Source organism: Melanotaenia boesemani, chromosome 12 (genome assembly GCF_017639745.1).
Source record: "Melanotaenia boesemani isolate fMelBoe1 chromosome 12, fMelBoe1.pri, whole genome shotgun sequence".
NCBI lineage: Eukaryota > Metazoa > Chordata > Actinopteri > Atheriniformes > Melanotaeniidae > Melanotaenia > Melanotaenia boesemani.
Genome location: NC_055693.1, coordinates 4482660 through 4504645, shown reverse-complemented (window position 1 = coordinate 4504645; position 21986 = coordinate 4482660). Strand labels below are relative to the sequence as shown.

Here is a 21986-nt window from a genome sequence, read left to right as displayed (position 1 = left end):
AATAATCAGTAAATGACTGATGCTTTCTACAGCCAGTTTAAACCAGAAACTCTAAACATACAGCCCCTTGAAAACAAATTCACTCCCTTTGTCATTTTATAGTATTTTGGTGCTTTATAATATATAGAATTATAATTGATTCTTGAGGATTCATATGTGCAAAATGTGGTGACTTGTGGAAAACATATTTATTTGTCAAATATCCCAAATAATTGCTTCAAGTTCAATGGGCTTTAAAAACACTCCACATGTATTTGTATTCCACAGATGATCAGTCAGATTTAGTCACAGGTTTGAGTAGGCCACATCTAGTCCTGTAGACACGGTGGAGACGACTTGCTGAAGTTCAAACTGAGCATCAGAATGAGGAAGAAAGAGGATTTAAGTGACTTTGAAAGTGACATGGTTGTTGGTCTGAGTATTTACTGGGATTTTCACACACAACCATCTCTAGAGTTTCCAGAGAATGGTCTGAAAAAGAGAAAATATCCAGTGAGCAGCAGTTGTCTGGACCAGAATGTCTTGTTGATGTCAGACTGGTTGGAGATGATAGAAAGACAACAGGAAGTTCAATCAGCACTGGTTCCAGCCAAGGTCTGCAGAACAGCATCTCTGAACACACAACACATCCAACCTTGAAGCAGATGGGCTACAGCAGCAGAAGACACACCGGGTGCCTCCTGTCAGCTAAGAACAGGAAACTGAGGCTACGATTCACACACACTCACCAACACTGGACAATAGAAGATGGAGAAACGTTGCTGGTCTGATGAGTCTCCATTTCAGCTCCACATTCAGGTGTTAGGATCAGGATTTGGTGGAAACATCATGAAAACATGGATCCATCCTGCCTTGGATCAACACTTCACGCTGGTGCTGGTGTAATGGTGTGGGGGATGTTTTCTTGGCCCACTTTGGGCCCCTTAGTACCAACGTGGCCTGGTTTAACCAGCACAGCCTACCTGAGTATTGTTGCTGACCATGTCCATCCCTTTATGACCACAGTGGAGCATCTTCTGATGCTACTTCCAGCAGGATAATACACCATGTCACAAAGCTCAGATCATCTCCACCTGCTTTCTAGAACATGACGATGAGTTCACTGGACTCCAACGGCCTCCACAGCCACCAGATCTCAGTCCAGTAGAGCAGCTTTGGGATGTGGTGGAACGGGAGATTCTCATCATGGATGCAGCTGACAAACCTGCAGCAACTGTGTGATGCTGTCATGTCAACATGGAGAAAACCTCTGAGGAAGGTTTCTAACATCTTATTCAATCGATGACACCAAGAACTAAGACAGTACTGAAGGAAAAAGAGGGTCCAACCCTGCAACAATAAGGTGTACCTGATAAAGTGGCCAATGAGTATAGCTGACTCTAATTCTACTTTAATTCAGTACTGAGAATTTCAACCCACATTACACTGAAATAAACACAGCCAAAAAGCTCATGTCCAAAACACTCACTTAAACACAAATTAGAGTGTAAAAAGGGTATATGTTACATTCGAAACCACTCAAGTGAACTGTATGTTTATGGACATTCTCAGGTATCATAGAAGGCAAGGCAAGTTTATTTGTATAGCACATTTCATGTAGAAGACAATTTAAGTGCTTTATATAAAACATTAAAAGCATTACAGCGGGGTGCAGGAAGCAATAACAAGTGCATTAACAACAAACTTCAAAGAAATAAAATAAATTAAATAAAAACAAAACAAAACCAAAAAAGGCTCAAATAAAATAGATAACATGCAAGAAATAAAGTTCCAGTGTGGGGAATTAACAGTTTTTAACCCTGATTTAACCCTGCAGTTTTCTGGGAGTTTGTTCCACATGTGAGGAGCATAAAAGCTGAACGCTGCCTCTCCATGTTTAGTTCTGACTCTGGGAACAGAAAGTAGACCTGACCCTGATGACCTGAGGGATCTGGTTGGTCCATAATGAACCAGAAGATCCCGAATGTTATTTGGTAGAACACTGAACCTTTGTCCAAGTCTCACTGTACAAGCATCATCATCACTGTTTCAAATATGATAAATTACCCTGCCAATAAAAACAACCCCACAGTATGAATTTTCCACCACCATGCTTTACTGTTGGGGTGGTGTTCTTCAGGTGGTGAGATGCGTTGGGTTAGTACAATACACAGTCTTCTTTAACGGTCAGAAAGTTAATTTTATGTCCCAGCTGAACAGAACTACTTGCTTGGTCTGTGCGATAGTCTGTCCTTTCTCTGCAGGCTTATTATGATAATTCTTTACATTTTCTGGGTTTAGTTGCGTTTTTAAAGGATATTTTTACTTTTAATTCAGAAGCTTACAGTGAAATCTGTTTCCCTTTAACATCTGGTTTTCCCCAGTTTGGACTATTTTGTGTAGGTCAATTACAGAAAATCCCAAAATATACCCATTAAAATTAGATATTGCAATGGAACTAAATAGGAAAACGTGGGAACCCTCGAGCAGCTCGGGCGTAAATCAGAGGTTACAGAGGCAATCTAGAAAGGTTAAAGGTGAGCAACCTTCTTGACAATGAGGAACTATGGTTTTGGGGTCAGCATAGTTCTCTAACCCATTCATCTTGCTTTATATGTGTGAAGCACTTTGTGCATGTGTGTGTGCTTCAAAAACACACCTGCGGACATAATAAGGCAGGTGGTCTGAGCCCCCTCAGTCTGGGCTTATCTGTGTAATCTGTGCAGGTACTAAAGTATCTCTTACACAAAAACACAGAATCTACCACAGGTATGGGTAAGAGTCCTACCTTCACCATGTTTAAAGAGAGTGATAAGTGTGTGTGTGAGACAGAGAAAGAGGGAGGGAGTCGGGTGAAATCTCTGCCAGGTGTTTGAAACCTTTGGTGACAACTAGACCGCGACCACCACAGAAATTCAGAGATGTAACTTCAAAGTGCTGCAGAGATGGAAGGATGATGGAAAGCCACCAACTTAATGTCTCACAGGCTGCAACAAATCTGTGTGTGAAGGGTTGTTTAGCCTGAGAGGAGTAGACTGAGATGTGTAGACTGCACTGGCATCAGCCATGCAATCAAAGATGATGATGCATGCACACACACGATGCACACACACACACACACACTCAGACATGACATGTGCAGTGAGTAACTGAGCTAACCAAATTATCATCAGCACCTGGATTTAAAAGAGACTAAATTTCAGCAGCTTGTTTAAAGAAACAAGGTTCTCGTTTAATATTTTTTAACACAACTTTGCATTTGCAACTTGAAAACACCTGTGAGGTCATCCTTAAACACATGATTTTGAGAGGGCAAAAAAGTAAACCATCACCCAGTCATGAAAATGGATGACGAATCCCATTTATCACAGAAGAGAACAAGGTAAAGTCTAAGTAAAGCAAATTCAGAAAAGTTCATGTAAATATGCTATATGTGTTAGTCCATACCGAGTTTAAACATGCTTAAAGGTGGAGAACTATTTTACTGGAGTTGGACTGTTTTTTTTAATCAGTTTTCTATTTCGGATTTTCAGCAGTGCAAGTTTATGCCTCTCATGAACTGGTTCAAAGTTCAGTTCTCACAGATTAAAATGGATCATTCAGTTCATCATTTCAATTTGGAACTGGTTCAAAGTTCAGGTCTCTGCTGCAAAATGTAGACATTTTATATCTTCTCACACTTCTCACACGCATCAACTAAAACACAACTAAAATCTTCATATAACCAGGAAGCTCAGACATTTAGAAATAGGACTTTATGTGATCTGCCCACAGAAAACACATGAAAAAAAAACCTTAATTCACTTTGGAGTTTTTTTGCAGCAGAAATCTTAATCATAAATCTGTATAAAAAGTAAAAAAAAACAGAAAAAGATCTGCTGCAGTGTTTCATGTTTTCCATTCATGTGTAGTTCCAGTAATTAGTCTCCTCCTGGTGTCACATTCACAACACAATCCAGTTATTTTTGACCTGCACACACAGTCTCTTTGTTCCTCTGCATTCACACCACATCAGCGAACTAAACAGTATGTACCAGAGTGGCTTCCTCCTCACATTCCTGAGCATGTATATGTGTATGTGTGTAAGGATGCATGGGAATGATGTGGTGAGCAGACACCCTGGCCAGTCGCTGCAGCTATTTCCTTTAAATTCCTGAACCTTGACTCAAACATGGGAGAGTCGCAGAGTGAATGACAAACAGCGAGAAATAGTCTGCTTTCTTTTTTTATTTAAAGTGGAGGCGAGCTGACATTTCACACACAACAGCCACAAAAACAAGGACTCAGGCCAGCACTCCCTACAACCAAACATGCTGGACAAACAGAAGTCTTTCATCCCTTCCTCTCCAAAGCCACAGACAGCAATGGTCTGGGAAGTTACTGTCTTATTTTCCCACTTTATTATGGATTTTATTAGAGACACAGAAGGACTAAACAAGAAGACTTTTATTTTCATGTTTGTGTGTCTGAATGCACTCACATGGATACCTCTGCCTGCTTTTGCATGTGTATGTTTCACATACTTGACAGTTTACAAATGAATAATAGTCTGATTGATGCTAATCTGACATTAAGTAAACACAGGTTTACACATGCATAAAACAGGCTGGAAAAGTCCTGACAGGATCATCTTACGACAGGGAAAGAAAAAACACAAGCAGCTCTTTTATTCACCTGCTGAGTTCAAGAACATTTAAGCTGACTGACATTAACTCCGTGTGCTTAGTGGGAGTGTGACAGGTAGGTAGAAGGTGAAGAAATTCCAAAGAAACAAGGGTTGAGAAAGAAGGGAGAAAACGTGGGACAAAAAAAGGGGGAGATAGACAGATGGAGTGGGAGGAGAGGCAGAGATGATGTTGCCCTCTGAGTGTGAAAGCAGCCAGTGTAAGCTGGAAAGAGGAAGGGATGGGGGAGAGAGAAGAGAGTAAAGACTGAAGTGAGAGTGAACAGAGACGGCCTTCATGGTTGAGCTGGTGAAAGGGATGCCCTCTCAACCCTGAGTTCTGAAGTGAATGCACACACACATACAAACACACACTGTCCAGTGGGATCTAAAATTATTGAGCTCAGTCATCCAGCTGGGGCGGTACAGCCGGCTGTTGTTTGCCCAGGATGGGGCACCATACCTAGGATGGCTGACTGACGCTACAGATGGCCCACACACACACATACACATTCAATGCACACACACTTGTTCCACATTACACATATCTTGAACTTCACTTCTGGGAAGTTTCCAAGGCGGAAAAAAACATTCTGTTCCAAACATCTGAACACCTCCACAAGGTTTCCCACCTGTGGAGCTCCGTTTGGTTATGGACTATTAGTTAAGGGCCATTTTACTACATTTTGTCAGCAATCTTACCACACATTACCTCAACACATCCTACCTTTCTTTAAAGGCCTTCTCAGCCATCTCTCGAGCTGCTCTGCGGACCTCTTCAGGAACAGCCTCTTTCTCAGCCTGGGAAACCTGGTAGACCTTGTGCCCTGCATCCAGGCGATAGGGGCCCCCTTTGCCTCCCAGTCCTGCAGTGTCTCTGCCGCCTGAATGGAAACCAAGCCAAGTGTCATGATTGTGACTGCTTTACGTTATTAGAGTATAACCTCTCTACTGTATATCTCCTCAATCTGACACCATATGTTGTTATTATCTCAAAAACTTAAAATGCAACTTCTTCATGTTGGTATACTTACTAGCATTAATGCCACCATGTGATGAGAAATAAGAGATATTATGTTCTGCCTCAGATATTCAGAACTAAAGGGGTCACACTGCCAGCAATGCAAAGTTTTTCTGCTGATGATCCTGTACCTGAGAAGCGATATAACTTTAAAATAAGTTCTAGCATCTGTAGATTTTTCCCGGTTGACCTACATTCCTACCCTTACCTATGGTCACAAGCTGTGGGTAGTGACCAAAAGAACGAGATCTCGAATACAAGCGGCTAAAAATGAGTTTTCTTCGCAGGGTGGCTGGGCTCTCCCTCAGAGATAGGGCAGAAGCTTGGTGATCCAGGAGGGGTTCAGAGTAGAGTCGCTGCTCCTCCACATCAAGAGGAGCCAGATGAGGGGGCTCGGGCATCTGGTCAGGATGCCTCCTGGACGCCTCCCTGGTGAGGTGTTCCAGGCACGTCCCACCGGAAAGAGACCCCGGAGAAGACCCAGGACACGCTGGAGGGACTACATCTCTCAGCTGGCCTGGGAACGCTTCGGGATCCCCGTGGACGAGCTGGAGAATGTGTCCAGGGAGAGGGAAGTCTGGGCTTCCCTGCTTAGGTTAGGTATCACTTGATCATTAATGTAAAATGATAAAAATCTTTTGTGGTTGTTAAATAGTTGTTTTTTTATGGATTTAATTATTGGATATTTATAGAAAAAGATATTTATATTTATATCTGTTTTGTGTCGTATGACTATAGTCCAGTCTGTAATGATTGTTGATTCGGTACTTTAGTGCAATTATCTGTGCAAACTGATAATAAAGAATTATCTTATCTTAACTTCTAAAATTCTTCAACTCTCAGTCACAGGACATGGGAAAAAAGTAGCTGTTTCCAGTTTTGGTTTAGAGAGTTTTTAGCATTCACTGCGGTTTTGTTAAAATGGCTCTTTGTAGTTTCACCACGTGTGAAATGTCAACATTTATTTTACAGCAGGAGCAGCTCTATCTGTTGGATTAGTAATCAGTGCTGGAAAAAACCCTAATTTATTCTACATTTATATCCTGGTAACTGTTTCCTTACATATCAACATTGGGGATGAACCGACCAATTGCTTCACCACTATAATGACTTCTCTTTGCTCGTGGCAACAGCTTTGTATCAGCACAATTTATACTACTGTCACTGCAGAGGTTAAGCAGGTGAAGGTTTAGTGCTTTGCCTGAAGGCGAATGAGCGCTTACTGCGAGAACAGAGCACTCACCGCAGCCCTCAATAATCAGCTCCTTACAGGCCACAAGTCATAGGAACAATTGTGTAAAATATCACAGATTTAAGTCAAACTTTGGTGGACAGATGGAAAATCTACATGTTGCATATCTAGTATAAAACAAATGTTACCTGTGCCTCCCGCCCACTGGTTTCCCCCAACGTGAGGGGCGTTGTTTGGATCAAACTTGCCATGTTTTGGAGCAGAGACATCCAGGCCGCTGTCCCTCTGGATTGTGATCTGGAAAAATGGATTTCTACCTTTTAATTAATATGATACAGGTAGGATATATGAGGCTAATTGGTCAGGTGTAGCCAACTAATTAGTAATAAAACTCAAAAAAAAAAAAAAAGATGTGAAAAAATAAACAATCACTGATAAACGACTCCTGGGGAAATGTTTAAAAGCAAACACTGAGGCACAAATTTCTCTTGAATCCACCTTTTTGTATCTAATTGAATTATAATGTGGGCGCTATTAGCATGCCTTAACAGTTTGATACCTACCACACAGAGAAAACAGAATTAAAGGAGCTTCTATCTCAAAGGTCGAGGTCTTTGCAGCAAAGACAGAGCAGGCTCTGTGTCTCTCTGCGGGAGAGTGTTGGAGAGGGAAGGAGTGGAGGTTAACGCTAAATTTTTAGCTCTGTGCTGCCATTAGAGCCAAAATCAGCATTCTGGCTCTCACACTGAGGCGAGGCGGTCAGCCAGAGTCTGGCATGCATGAAGGAAAGACAGAGAAAGCGGTAGTTCAGTGTATCCTCTGTGGTTCAGCTGCATTCTTACAGGAATCTGCATGTATCAGCAGTGGATGAAGTTTCATGTAAACTCTGGATGGATGGCTGGGAAGGGCAAGTTAGAATCATTGATGTTCTTTACTTTTCTTGGTTACTGTAGATCTAAGCAGATGTACAGAAACTTATCTCGACTTGCAGCCGTTCAGCCAAGACGGACCCCTCCTGTCCCTGTACCGAGTCACTGTCCACACCTCAAACTGATGCACAAAGGAGCTCAGAGCTCCAACGTGAGGCTGCTGTATCAGCAGACCTCTATATTTAGTGCAGATTAGCAGAATCAGTCTGATGTAAACCACAAGAGATTATTAGGACAAGATAATACTCAAAGGAGCTCTAACAGTATTGTAAATGTGGACAGCTGGGTAAAACTTTTTCATTGTAGCCTAGCACAAAATCAGAAAAATTCAGACAATCAATAATACTTTATCTGACATTTCACAAATACACAGAGTGGTGCACAAACACACCATGAACACATCTTTGATCCGGCTGTATCAGCTATTGACAACATGGCTACATGATGAAATCTTTACTGAGCGTTCACAGGAGGCCAGTAAAAGTAGGGCAGGGTTTTTAAATGGGAAACATCCTCAGTCTCTCATGCAGCTGCAGTATTTTTTCATTGTAAACATACAAGATTTGATCAATAAAATAATAATAATGATAATAATATTAATAATAATAATAATAGATTATATTTATATAGCGCTTTTCATGGCACCCAAGGTGCTTTTTACATTGTATGTATTATTTGTTCACTCCTCTATCATACCTGGTGATGGTAAGCTACATGTGTAGCCACAGCTGCCCTGAGGCAAACTGACGGAAACGTGTCAGCCAATCCACGCCAACGGGCTCTCCAACCACCACCGAACATTCATATCCACATTCATACACCAGCATTGCCAACACTGGTGGCAAGCAGGCTTAAGTGTTTTGCCCAAGGACACAACAACAGATGACTGGGGGAGTGGGAATTGAACTGTCCACCTTCCAATTATTGGACAACCCGCTCTACCACCTGAGCTGAATTATTATATTAATTATAGACCCATAAACAATTCAAAGAGTGGACATGTGTTTATACTTGTTTGATAGATCTACACTTGAGTCTACACTCACCAGCCACTTTATCAGGTCCACCTTACTAATACCTGTTGGACCCCTTTTTCCTCTAGAACTGTCTTAAATCTTGGTGTTGTAGATTCAATAAGATGTTAGAAACCTTCCTCAGAGGTTTTTCTCCATATTGACATGACAGCATCACACAGTTGCTGCAGGTTTGTCGGCTGCATCCATGATGAGAATCTCCCGTTCCACCACATCCCAAAGCTGCTCTACTGGACTGAGATCTGGTGGATGTGGAGGCCGTTGGAGTCCAGTGAACTCATCGTCGTGTTCTAGAAAGCAGGTGGAGATGATCTGAGCTTTGTGACATGGTGCATTATCCTGCTGGAAGTAGCATCAGAAGATGCTACACTGTGGTCACAAAGGGATGGACATGGTCAGCAACAATACTCAGGTAGACTGTGGTGGTTCAGCCAGGCCATGTTGGTAAGGGCCCAAAGTGGGGCAAGAAAATATCCCCAACACCATTACACCACCAGCAGCGTGAAGTGTTGAGCCAAGGCAGGATGGATCCACGTTTTCATGTTTCCTAGCATCTGAATGTGGAGCTGAAATGGAGACTCATCAGACCAGCAACGTTTCTCCATCTTCTATTGTCCTGTGTTGGTGAGTGTGTGTGAATTGTAGCCTCAGTTTCCTGTTCTTAGCTGACAGGAGGCACCCGGTGTGTCTTCTGCTGCTGTAGCCCATCTGCTTCAAGTCTTCACCATGTCTACATGACTAAATGTGTTGAGTTGCTGCCATGTGATTGGCTGATTAGATATTTCTGTTAACAAGCAGTTGAACAGGTGGACCCGATAAGGTGGCTGGTAAGTGTACATTACAATAGCTTGATTATCTTAATGGAATTAAGTAAACCACATCAAACTAGTTAAAGTCCTATTTTTCTGATAGATTCCAGTTTGTTCTTTTAAACGATGAATCCTTTAGATAGCAAACCCTGTTGAACATTGGCAAATTTAGTCTATTTCAGATAAAAGATGACCAATGTGAATGAATTGTGGGGATGTCTGATTGTGGCTTAGATTACACAGTGAAAGGTTCAAAGACCACCAGTGACATGGCTGTGTAACAAGTGATAACCAGAGACAAATATCTGTTTGAGTGTGTCAGAACTTCAGGATCTTTTAAAATGACCATCCTGCTGTGTCTAATGTTATGACATACACTCTGTTTTCAACATAGGATGGAATTATGTGTTGGTCAGTTTGGCTCTGGTGCTGTTTAAGTAAAACCAAAACTAAGCTGTGTGTGAATGGAAACCAAATAAGTTTTCAGTCAGTAGCACAGCAGTATTAATACACACAGCAGTCCATCATCTCCTTTTACCTACTTTACATTGAATGACGCTTAAAATCTGATTCAGATTCAGCAGGTATTATTCACTGCTTACATCAGGCATGAAGTCATACCCAGAATGATCAGAGGCCTTCTGCACAGTTTGACTTGCAGTCAACTAACATGATGGCTGAAATTGCTCAGAGTGAAGCTGCCTTTAGTCACGGACTGCCTTACAGTATTATATTAATAATATTATTAAACAGCCCTGCAATAGACTAGCGACCTGTCCAGGGTGTACTCCGCCTCTTGCATGCTAATTGCTGGGATATGCTCAAGCCCTCTGCAGCCCTGAATGAAGTAGTATAGAAAATGAATGAATGAGTATTATTAATCATAGCATGGCATGAATTTCTATTGCTATACAGATGACATTCAGCTATACTTGAAGAAGATGGTTGCATTTCCTGAATCTGGTTTCTGCTGAAGTGTTTCATCTTCACTGTCACCTGCAGTCCCATTTATGCTCAATACAGGGTCAGAACTGAACCACAGAGTTGATGCAATCTATTTTTATCTAGAGATCTTTTGGGAAATGTGTACTTATGATTAGATCTATATAATTATAATGCACTGGACTAAATTGAATTATGTAGTTCATAACTGAACTGAATTGGACTGAATCGGACTTCTGTGATAATTTAGTGCTATATAAATAAACAGACTTGTTTCTGTGTAGCTACAGAGACCTCAAATTACTCCCTTTTTAGTAAGGATCCACAGGAAGTGTGTGTCCTGGAAGAGCCAGTGTTAAGCTCAGTAACCAGAGAAACCCTGGTCCCATAGTTCTGTGGTTAGGTAAAGGGTCAAAAGTTTGAGTCACTTGCATTGCTGCAGATCACCTTCAGCAGCTCACCTCAGCCATGTGACTATCTGGTTACACTCAGATGCAAATGTGTCCAAGCATGACTCACACACCACATACAGCAAGAACAGAGAAACAGAACATGCGCTTGGCTGAACGCATGCCTGTTTCATGCTGGGAAATGAAGACAATTGCAGGAATATGGCTTCAAATACTCAGTTGTACTAGCAAGATGTGTTTATGATGTGACTATGATCACTCGATAAACAATCACCTAATCATCTGAACAAACAGTGGCTGCTCTGTGAAGTCTCTATTTCAAAAATTTAACCATCAGAAAGTTAACTGAGCAAGCAGAATTCTAAAACACTGTCTAGTTTTAATAATCCACCATTGTCATCACACTGTATATAGATGAAACTGTTAGGCTGGTGACAGAATAACACCTGACCTTGTCATCATGCTGGTAATGGACTCTTTCTGTTCTTGTCAAAACCAGTAAAAATGTGACTAATGCTCTAATTCTGGGTTAAAGAAGATATGATGAATGATGGTGTCGAGCGTGTCCATTTTGAGCTCTGAGGGGCTTTTAACGTCGATTCAGGTTCCCACTCAGGATGTGAAAGATTCACCAGGCATTAATGCACCGCAGCTGCAGGATGGGGATGGTTTGTGTGTCCAATGTGAATGTCGGGGAACAGATCCAGAGAGCAGAACTATTAGATTTAACTAAAAGCTAAAAAAGCTGGGAGGATAAGGAATATGTAAAATAATAAAAAGTAAATGAATACATGAATAAATGAACAGAAAAGGTGAGTGAGTGATCAAATAAAATGAAATTAAATACAATAAAAAAAAATTAAAATAAAATTAAAATACTAAAATAAAATAAAATAAAAAAAGGATATATTTACATTGATTTGGGCTTTTATTTAATTAATTTTAGAGTGATTACAGATGATTATAGTCGGTCCTGTGTCTGTCTTCTGCAAAGCACCGGCACGTTCAATGGGTAGTCTGTCTAAAAATGCAGAAATGACTTTGTTGGCATCTTTATTGGTTCAAATTGGATTAGGTCAGCAATGGGTAGCCAGTGGAGATAAATGAGTTGTGGGGGGGTGTGTCCTTTTTGGCTTACTGAACACTTGCTGTAGTTGTGGAGCTGGATGTCTGGTCCTAAGAGTCGGGTAGCATATTTAGTTAAACTGAGCTCGATTTTTACTATGCTGTTAATAGGAAAGTGACATAACTTGGAAATAGATTCAACATTGTCACAAATGAACAAACGCTCATAAAAAGACTTTTTTTTGCATTGTGACTGATAGTTGGCCAATCAGTCACCTGGTTGGTCAATCATTTAGTGTTTGTGGGTTTTTATTGAAGGTGGTATGACAGCTGGGTATCATCTAGATACAAGTTATGTTAGCAGATAAGTGACCAGAGGAATTGGTAAATTTTGGAAATAGAAGGAACCAGCAGCAAAAATTTGAAGCTGGTGTCGCACTGTAGCTAAAAAAATCACCAACAACTGATAAAGACTTTACAGATGAGCTAATTTAGACTGCAGATAGTTTGTTGTTAACCCGTATTGTGCTGAACAAATTTACTCTGCCAAGAGGAGCCTTGGAGAATGCAGATTGTGTTTTAACACTTACATATTGACTAAGGATTGGGTGTTTCTACACCTCATGGAAGCTCCATTAAATGCCTTTCTCCAAGTTGGCTTATACAAAGTCCAAAGACTAGAAACAGCTGCTTTACCATGAAGTTCTGGATATTTTGTACGTTGGATTGAACCAGGGAATTTCTTTTCCACCCAAGCTGTTAAAGCGCTTCATCGATGGAAAAACCTGATCTCTTGAAAGTTGTTCAGTAGTTTCTTTACTGTAGGTTAAATTTAATGCAATTTAATTGCAGTGGGCCACGTTTTACTTTAAATAGGAAAGGCTAACTAGTGTTAATGTGTAATTATCTTAATTCAGACGGTTTCTTTCTCAGGTTATTATCAGCTTTACTACTTGTCTCAGTGCTAAGTATAAGCTAAGATTGGTACCTGGAAAACAAAAGAACAAAAAACAAAACTAAAATCAGAAACTGATGAAGGACGGGAGAGGGAAGGGTGGCACAATGGAGAAAATCTCAGTTTTATGACTGTGGGAATCGATGTCTTAACCCTTCCCTCACGTCTTTCTTTTCTTTCTTCACACACTGACTCTGTCTCTCTCTCATCTGTGGTCCACGCCTGGTCTTGTAGGATTAATAGCCTCGTAAATTTCTAAATCTCCCTTTAGACGCCCAAAGACAGAGTGATTTAGGAGTGATGCTGAGAGTGTGTGAAGTCACACATGTGCTTTAGTCCACTTCTGAGTGCCCCTGTGTGACCCTAAATGCATGTCAGTGTGTGTGTGTTTGAGCATAAATACATGCCTGTGTACGTTTGAACATGTCAACATGAGGGTGCCAATGCCTCAATCTGAAACAATCGTTTTTTTTTTCTTTTGTTTAACTTTATGGTTATTTCATATGTTGTGTGTGCAGATACTTTAAAGTAATTTGAACTTACATGACCAAAATAATACTTATATAATATTTATATATTATATAATACTTATATAATACTTCTTTACATAGTTTTTGAGGCTCAATGGCACAGAATATTGCTGCAGAGGGATCAGCACCATCTAGGTGGTCTAAAAGGAAGCAAATTTATCAGTTCAGTGTGACCTCTCAGGTTATTAATTTGGCTTGCACCAGCACCAGTTCTCAACAAAGTCATCTCAAGGCACTTCACAGAAATCAATTCAAGCCAATTCAGTATGTTCCAATTAAAGCAATTCCACATTAGTCCAGTCATAATAATAACATAAACTGTTTGTACAAGCCAATTAATGAAAAGTTATTGCCTTGGGGAAACCAGTGGAATGGATTAAAACACTGAATTTACTGCATACAATGCTATACAGCAACAATGTGCTTCAAGGGTTACTGAGTATAATTTGAGTCCAAATGTATGTTTGCATGGTAACTAAAAACTGTGTGACTGATCTGCAATAGGGCAAATCCTGCAGGAGAGAGACCAGTGTTCACTGTGCTGCTAAAACCAGTTGCTATGAACAGAGGCGTAAAGACAGGGTTAAAAAAGGAACTGTTATACTTTACCTCTATGGTATTTTGACCAAGGTATGACACAGACATTTCACTAAGACCCCAGGAAATTGTTTCAAGTAATGAAAAAAAGGGCAGTATACATTTCCTTTAAGAGGGGCTGGGGACAGTAACATGCAGTAGATGTTGTCTGTTGCACAATGCTGAACTTTGAAGGAGCAAGCGTGTGCATACATGTATATGAGTAAAGCTGAAAAGCTAGCTTTAGCAGGGCAAGAGCAAGGAGGGGAATAGTGGCAGGTGGCCAACCAGCAATAGAATAAAAAAAGAAAACACACACCCTGACATACAGGTATAAAAACAACCATAACATACAGTTAAATGTCAGATTGAGTGAGTGGATCGCTGAAATAACCCGCAGGCACATACTTGGCACCAAGAGCACCAAGAACACTGTGTGTAAAGACAGATGATGACTGATGTCTTCAAGGCATGTGTGTGTGTACAGCGCTGTAATTGTGCGATGTCACACTGAACTTTCTAGAAATGTCTGTGTGTGGAGCTGGAGTATCATAAAGGTCATGAGAAGACATGACCTTTGCTAATCATGCATATTAATCAAATGTTAAAAAGTGAGAGGAAAGAATCCTGTTTTCATCCCCTATTTTAGCTGTTGTATTCTATAAGTGTTTCATAAAAACAAACTCATACAGACTTGACTTGTGGGGGCAGTTTGGTGAAGTAACAGACACACACACACAGACTTTTAGGCGGTATGTTTAATTACAGTAGAGCTACTGTTTTGCAGAAAGCTAACATGAAACAGAGTTTGTCTACGTCTGACCTACAGTGGACTCAAGGTGCCCCAAGGTGATCTGACGACTGAGGAATGTAGGCCAGCAAGAGGCCCTGTTTGCTTTGCAGGTGTGCAGGTGTAATGGACTGTTTCTATTAATGATTATGATTTCACTAAAAAGAACTCCTGACAGTCTCATGATTGTTTGTGCATCTTTATTACAATTATAACTGCCCATATGTCATTTTATGTTGGGATGATGAGAGAAAACATTTATTTAATAATATGTCTCCTTGATATCATCATTCCAGGTCATGTTGGGTCTTCTCTTTCTTCCTCCTTCTTTCCTCTGTACGATATGGATCTACAGATAATGCATCCTGCGTCTGCAAGGCTACATTATCTGAAGAATGCGTCTGTGTGCACATGTGGGCACCTCAACAATGCTGGCTCAGTGCAAATGGTCCGAATGTTCTGACCCACGCTGAGGGTCAAACCTCTTGCATCATCAGCAACAAGACTCATTCATTAATGCTCGCCCACTGATTCTGGGGCTGAAAACATTCTGCTTGTCATAAAATCGGGAATGTTCTGGTAGATGCTATATTCTGCAAGATTAAGGAAAGTTTGCAGAAAGACATCAAGCTGACGCTCAGCTTGTAGCTGTTATTTTTAAGATAGTACCGCCCCTCAGTGGTGCTTTGGGAAACTGCAGGCTGCCATTTCTTTTTTTCATCATATTACATGATATTACCTGTATGGGTCTGCCATCCTCAGTCCCAATCATGTTCCTCCACTCCATCAGCGACCGCTGCAGGGTGTCTAATCCTGTCTCCCAGACTCGGACATACCCGCCCATATCTACCGAGACCACGCTTCCAGAACCAAGAGCAGCTATGAGCACGTCACTCTCTGACACCTTGGACAGCCAGCTGGTGTAGGGCGACACAGTCATTGACCTGTCAACCACAAACATGCAGGGAAACAAAACATTAGGAAACCTCAAGCATTATCATTACAGAATACCATTTAGGTCCATTTTTATTCTACTTAATAGAAAGTGCAGACTATAAAAAAGCAAAAAGTATGTATATTCATTATTTTTTTAATACTGACCAAACTTTTTTCTCAGTTGGAGTTATAATTAAAATAAATACTTCAATAAACTTGACACACATATCTTTTATTTTCATTTATATAAATATATTACAAATATAAATATATTTATAAATATATGTTTCTGAGGAAACATATATTTCCTATGGTAGAGTTATATACTTAACAGAAAAAGTTAAGAAATTTGTGCTGAGTAGATTATTTCTCCCCTAATAATACCAGTTGTGTTACATTACATATTGTTGGGAAGCCCAATTAATCGCCTTTACAACGAGGTATTACTTGTAAGGATGATTCTTCTGTGGATGAGCAATACAGCTAAACGTGGGGGTAGTTCCCCCCAAAAATGTGCCAAAATCCCCTGCAATATTCTCCTGCTGGTATTCTTTCTTGTTTTGAGGCTGAAGTGGTGCCAGGTGTGTGTCAATCACATGACTGGCACCAAAGTGATAGACAGATTTATTGAAGTGAGATTCTGGTGGCGATCCCATAGCTCCACAATCACCACTCTGGTCACATTTAGCTGTGGAACGGCATCTCACTCCTCGACCAGGAGTTGCTGAAGGTCAACCAGCGCAACCAAACTGATCCCACAAGAATTCCGTTAGGTTGACTGGTCATGTGAAATTCTGGCAGTTGTCTGTGATGATCTGGGCTCTGTGGGGGAGAGTGTTGTCATCCTGGAGGCTGAAATTTAAGCCCAGACTCTTAAGATATGGGATTGCCATTGGTGCCACTCAGGTTTCAGTCATACACCTGTGACTGACACACACCTTGGCAGCATTTCAATCTGAAAGCAAGAGTGACTACCAACAGCACAACATTTCAGTTTTGGCACATTTTTGGGGTACTACCCATGTATTTAGCTGTGTTGCTCATTCCACAGAAACATCATCCTTGAAGTTATACATTGTTGTAAAGAAGACTAAACAGGCTTTCCAACAATGTATAAGACAATTATAAAATATAATACAATTTATTCAAGATTTCCTCAATAGGCATGATTATTAATAACATGGCTTATATTCATTTATATAATATATACATACAAAATTAATTTGTACTTTAAAATGTTATTGGTACTAATATTTAATTTAATTCATTGCTTAAATAATAATTTTGTAAAAAATGTAAAGATCAGATTTTTTTTTTTATGTAATTCTCTCTTTTACCACAAGGTGGTGGTAGAGAATTCAGGTTTTGCAGACTGATCTAGTCAGAAAGCAGGTGTGCTCTGATTACCTGGGCACAGGAATATATTTGAGCTTTTTGGAGGTCAGATCTGTCACCTCCAGGTACGCTGCTGTCATTGGAGGTGTGACATCTGTGTGACAAAGAAAGCAGGGCTTTATAAATTATTCACATTTATTCATATTCACATTTATTAGCATCCACATGATCTGAACTCTGACCTTTAGGATAGATCTCTTTCATTGGCACTTTGCTGGGTGGAATGGCTCGGACCACCTGATTGGCTGAGAGCAGACTAATGCAATTATCCCGTTTGGCTGTGCTGTTTCGAAGGCCACCTCTGAAGAATGTATGAGCCCCACTTTCACTGCTCTTCATCTCTGACAGGTCAACAGGTCTTTTAAAGCTGTACACCTCGTTAGGGGACTGATGGAGAAAAAACACAGACGTCTACTAACCTGAAAATAGCTCATACGTTCTTCTTGTTACAAGACTACCGTGAAGCAGCTTTCCTATTACATGATGAACTTTCCCCATTTCCACTTATAATCTCACCATGAGGTCTGGGAAGCCCACAATGATCTGTGCAAAGAAGCTGGTGTTGGCCAGCAGACGGTTTGGAGAAACAATCTTTTGGCCTAGAGCAGCGCTGAGGTTCTCATTGGGTAGCTGCTCACTTGATAGCATCTGTGGTACGGACACCTCAGCTGTGTTGGTGGGAGCAAACAGGGACAGACACAGTGAGAGGTTATTGAATAAGGAGAAAGAAAAACAACAACAAAAACTAAGTCTGATCATGTGAGCGATTCAGAAAAAAAAACTCTGCTTTATCAGATGCATCGATGCAGATCCAACGATTAGGAGCTCATTTATTTAATCACCAAATTATAAACTAATAAGAAGCCGATAGAGAATGTGCATCCATCACTTGATTTGAAGAAGGTAAAGCGAGAAGGTCCCCTGCAGGTTCATGATTCCCGCCTCTGCAATTTGGGCAAAAAGGGCAGAGGAAGCAGAGCTCTAGCACAGCAGAGACGGAGCTAAGACCAAGTTCTACTTTTCTATGTAGAGTCGGCGGTAATTTTGACCACTCAGTGTGCTTTTACACTAAAAGTCACATTATTCTGAGACATTATCTATGAAGTGTTTCCATCTTACACACATTCACACACCAGTAAGCACATATAAGGCAATGTGGAGTGTTTAATATCTTGTTCTAAGATGCTTTGACATGTAGTCTGGGGAATCCGGGATCGAACCACCAACTGACAGATGACCGTTCTTCTCCTAAGCCACAGCTGCCCCAGAGCGGTGTGTTATTATATATATATGTTGCTGTCTATGTTTCTATAAAGGGCCTAGGTATTGTTGTGGAAATTTCATATATTCACTTTAATATTGTGTTATACTGATCACTCTCAAGGTAAACAGATTGTTTAAGTTCTGCTACAGAATGCTGGATTTCATACTTTGACAGTAACTAACGCAGTACATACCTGAGCTGCTGACTCCATGTCCAGAGCTGACCGAGTCCTCGCTGATGCTGTGAAGCTGACAAACTCCAGAGTCTTCAGAGGCCATGTGCATGGGCTTCGTCAGCAGGAACTTCCTATAAAACCAAACATACATCACATGACTCTATAACTCTTTTCAAAGAGCCTTGATGAAACTTGAAACTGGTTTCTTACTTGTTGGTGTTGCTTTCCAGCAGCAGCCAGCGGTCCTCTGCAACCAGGAAGACCGATTTCAGGTTGATGGGGAGGGAGATGGAATGAACCCGGCCCTCCAGCACATCCAGCACCTCCAGCTGATTGCTGCACATGCACACAGAGAGATCAGTGACCCCCACTGTCCTTTTCATCAGCATTCTGGATAATCTAGTTTAGACCGTAGCCGCTTACCCGTCCTCCTTGTAGAAGAGAAGCCAGTTTTTGTGAGCAAAGTCACGACACATCTTGTTTCCTCCCTGCATCCAATCAAAACACACAAATACACTGACTCCAAACATTCAGAAGGAATCCTTCAACTCTCAAACTGTAGTCTGGGACAACTGAAGAATGCTGACCTGTTGCTCCTTACTGCTCCACCAGTTTGGAGCTCTGGAGCGAGTCTGATCACTGTCTGGAGACAACATGAGCCTCCGCACGGCGCCGGTCACCATGTCCACATGGAGCACCGTATTACTCTGGCAGTAAGATGAAGAACACAGAGCAATAAGAACTGCAGAAAAACTCAAATCAAAACAAGATGCTGTATTACATAATATTCCAACACCAACAAAAAGTATCACGGCTTTAGATTTTGATGAAAAAATAAATTGCATCAACTTATTCAAAGCTACAGTTTATCTTTAATTTGATATTTTGACGGCTTTTCTCTCTGCTGTGGTACTGGTGTCTTATTTTTTAGCTGTTGCAGTAACTGATTTGTAATTGGCTAACTAGCATCATTCATGCAGATGTGGAGCACCTGGCGCCTCAGGACTAGGGATGAGGAGATCAATACTCTGGAGTCAATACTTCGATATCAGCCAGTCAAAATATTGGATTTGATTTTTTAGTGTATGGAGACACCATACTACTACAACAAAAGATGAGATTTGTTTTCACCAAGAGTTTAAGGCAATATAATTTCATGTGAAGCCCAAACACAGTCTATTCCTTCTGTGTTACATGATCATAGCAGCCTATCAGAAGTGTTAATGAGGATGCTTTTCTTAGTGATGGTTTTGTTTTGATATTTTCCTGGTTTTATACAGGTTTTACATAATGTTTTATTATATTTGTCATATTTCTATTCAAACTATTTTTTTTTCATTTAATACCTTTGATTGATACCTATGACCTTTGATTCTCTAGTTTAATTATTTTACAATTTAAAAAATATTTATCTAATTTTTGTTTAATTTACTAATTAGAATAATTATTGTTAAAAAAAAAACATTTCTTTTAAGTACTGAATGTTCTTGAGTTGATTTATATTTCATACTTCCCCTGCAATAATGCACACTGTACAATCATAATTTTCCCTTAAGGACACAGAAGTACCGATATCGGTATCAACGAAAAAGTACCATAAACTAATGGTATCGTAACGATAGTACTTGGCTTCTTTTTAGTTTTGTTAACAACACTTGACGCCATGTCCACTCATACATCTGTAATTGATTGATTTTACTGATACACACTTGACAAGTTTGGTTATTTTTTATTTAACAAATTACTTTTAAATTGGCTTTTGCTGTTTGTTCCTGTTTTTGTCAGCAACCATGAGCCAGGCTGTTACAATAAAAAAAAAAAAAAAAAGGGCTAAGCAGTACGATGTTTAATTTGAACAGACATTGCACTGCACAAAACTGTGCAAACATTTCAGGCACTTCAGATGTTTACTTATTATGCAACACATCTATGTCAACCTGACTGACAACACAGGGACCTGCAGCAGATGGGCCTCAGCATCCAGGAAAATATGTCCCAATTTTCTCTTTTTGTTGCCTATGTTCCATATGAAGGTATTTAAGTTTAAGTACAGTGTCTAAATGCCTTATCTTCCTGTTTTACATCTGTCTTTATTTTTAACTTAGCTTACCTGGCTGTTGTGATTTCTAAGCAAGAGTGTTTTTCCTGGAGACCGAGCAGCAGAATCATGAAATTACACTGTATATGATGAACTTCAGAAGTTAAAAGTCAGAATCTGAAATAAATTTTGGCCTAAGTGCATTTGAAGGATAAAAGGTGGAAAATGCAGCTGCCTCCAGGTTTTGTGTTAGCTGTTGTAAAATGTAAAATGCTGAAGTCAGTCTTTAGGAGCTTTACACAAGTTACTGACCAAAACTTCCTCTTATAAAAGTTGCAACTGAAAGCACCATCAGCTACACAAAGGCAGTCAAACACTGAGCAGGACTGACCAAGTGGAAAACCTGTGGGATGTTCTCAGAGATGCTAGGAACAACATGCAGAACTGCTTCTTTTTAAAAGGCCAAAACTAGGTATCTTAATTTATTACTTGATGGACTATGTCAAGTTAAGCATGGACCATTTTAAGTAACTATTTTGTTCCTATGTCAAAGCCAGCAGAGGGCGCTCTTCTCCCAGTCGCTGCATCCCAGTACAGATTTGCTGTGAAATCCAACTAATAAGAAGGCACTCTGAGTTAATTCGATTCAGACATATTGTCTGGATGGGAGTGTGGGATATTTCTGTGTGTGTTTTGGATCAACTGTGCAAAAGACTTTGTGACGCACAAGGATTCATCTTCAATTGAGGCTGATGAGAAAGAGCCACAGGGGAGCTGGCCTCGGCTACTCTACTCTACTTGACACTAGTGGCTTCCTTATGGGCTTCCATTGCTGACACACTCACACACACACACACACACACACACTGCTGCACTGAGGACTAGCTAAGCTACACAGAGAGGGCAAACCCCATTTCCTGATTCTGAACACATGCTGCCTTTACAGAGCTGTGTGCATGTGAAAGCACATATGTATTTCCTGCATGCTAATGCATGCTTGCATATATTATATATTCTATATATAAATAGAGAGATATATCTATATGTTATTGCATGTTTGGGGCTGTTGTTGCATGTCCTTTAATGGAGCATTTTAACATCTGTGCATGCCTGAATGATGTGTGAATTCCCTATAAGCTGCCACTTGGACGTGTGTGTGATGGTGTCCCTGGAAGGCCGATGACCTGTGAATGAACTTCATGTTGTCTGGGCCTCTTCATTTTTAGACGGCCGAAACATGATCCATCACTACAGTATTTTTAGAAGTCCTCCTCTTGCCTAAT

At 40.5% G+C, this 21986-nt stretch overlaps 1 protein-coding gene across 1 annotated transcript in view; it reads right to left on the bottom strand.

The window, feature by feature from the left end:
- The window catches only part of vwa8 (von Willebrand factor A domain containing 8), an 89605-nt gene that overhangs the window by 16529 nt on the left and 51090 nt on the right, over nucleotides 1-21986 (bottom strand). The window contains exons 30-39 of the mRNA XM_042001539.1: nucleotides 19253-19372; nucleotides 19089-19153; nucleotides 18876-19001; nucleotides 18684-18796; nucleotides 17743-17894; nucleotides 17409-17613; nucleotides 17239-17320; nucleotides 15635-15839; nucleotides 7044-7152; nucleotides 5370-5526 (exon numbers count right to left, since the gene is read on the bottom strand). Of these exons, the coding sequence (XP_041857473.1) occupies nucleotides 5370-5526; nucleotides 7044-7152; nucleotides 15635-15839; nucleotides 17239-17320; nucleotides 17409-17613; nucleotides 17743-17894; nucleotides 18684-18796; nucleotides 18876-19001; nucleotides 19089-19153; nucleotides 19253-19372 (1334 nt within the window). The remainder of the gene's footprint in view (nucleotides 1-5369; nucleotides 5527-7043; nucleotides 7153-15634; nucleotides 15840-17238; nucleotides 17321-17408; nucleotides 17614-17742; nucleotides 17895-18683; nucleotides 18797-18875; nucleotides 19002-19088; nucleotides 19154-19252; nucleotides 19373-21986) is intronic.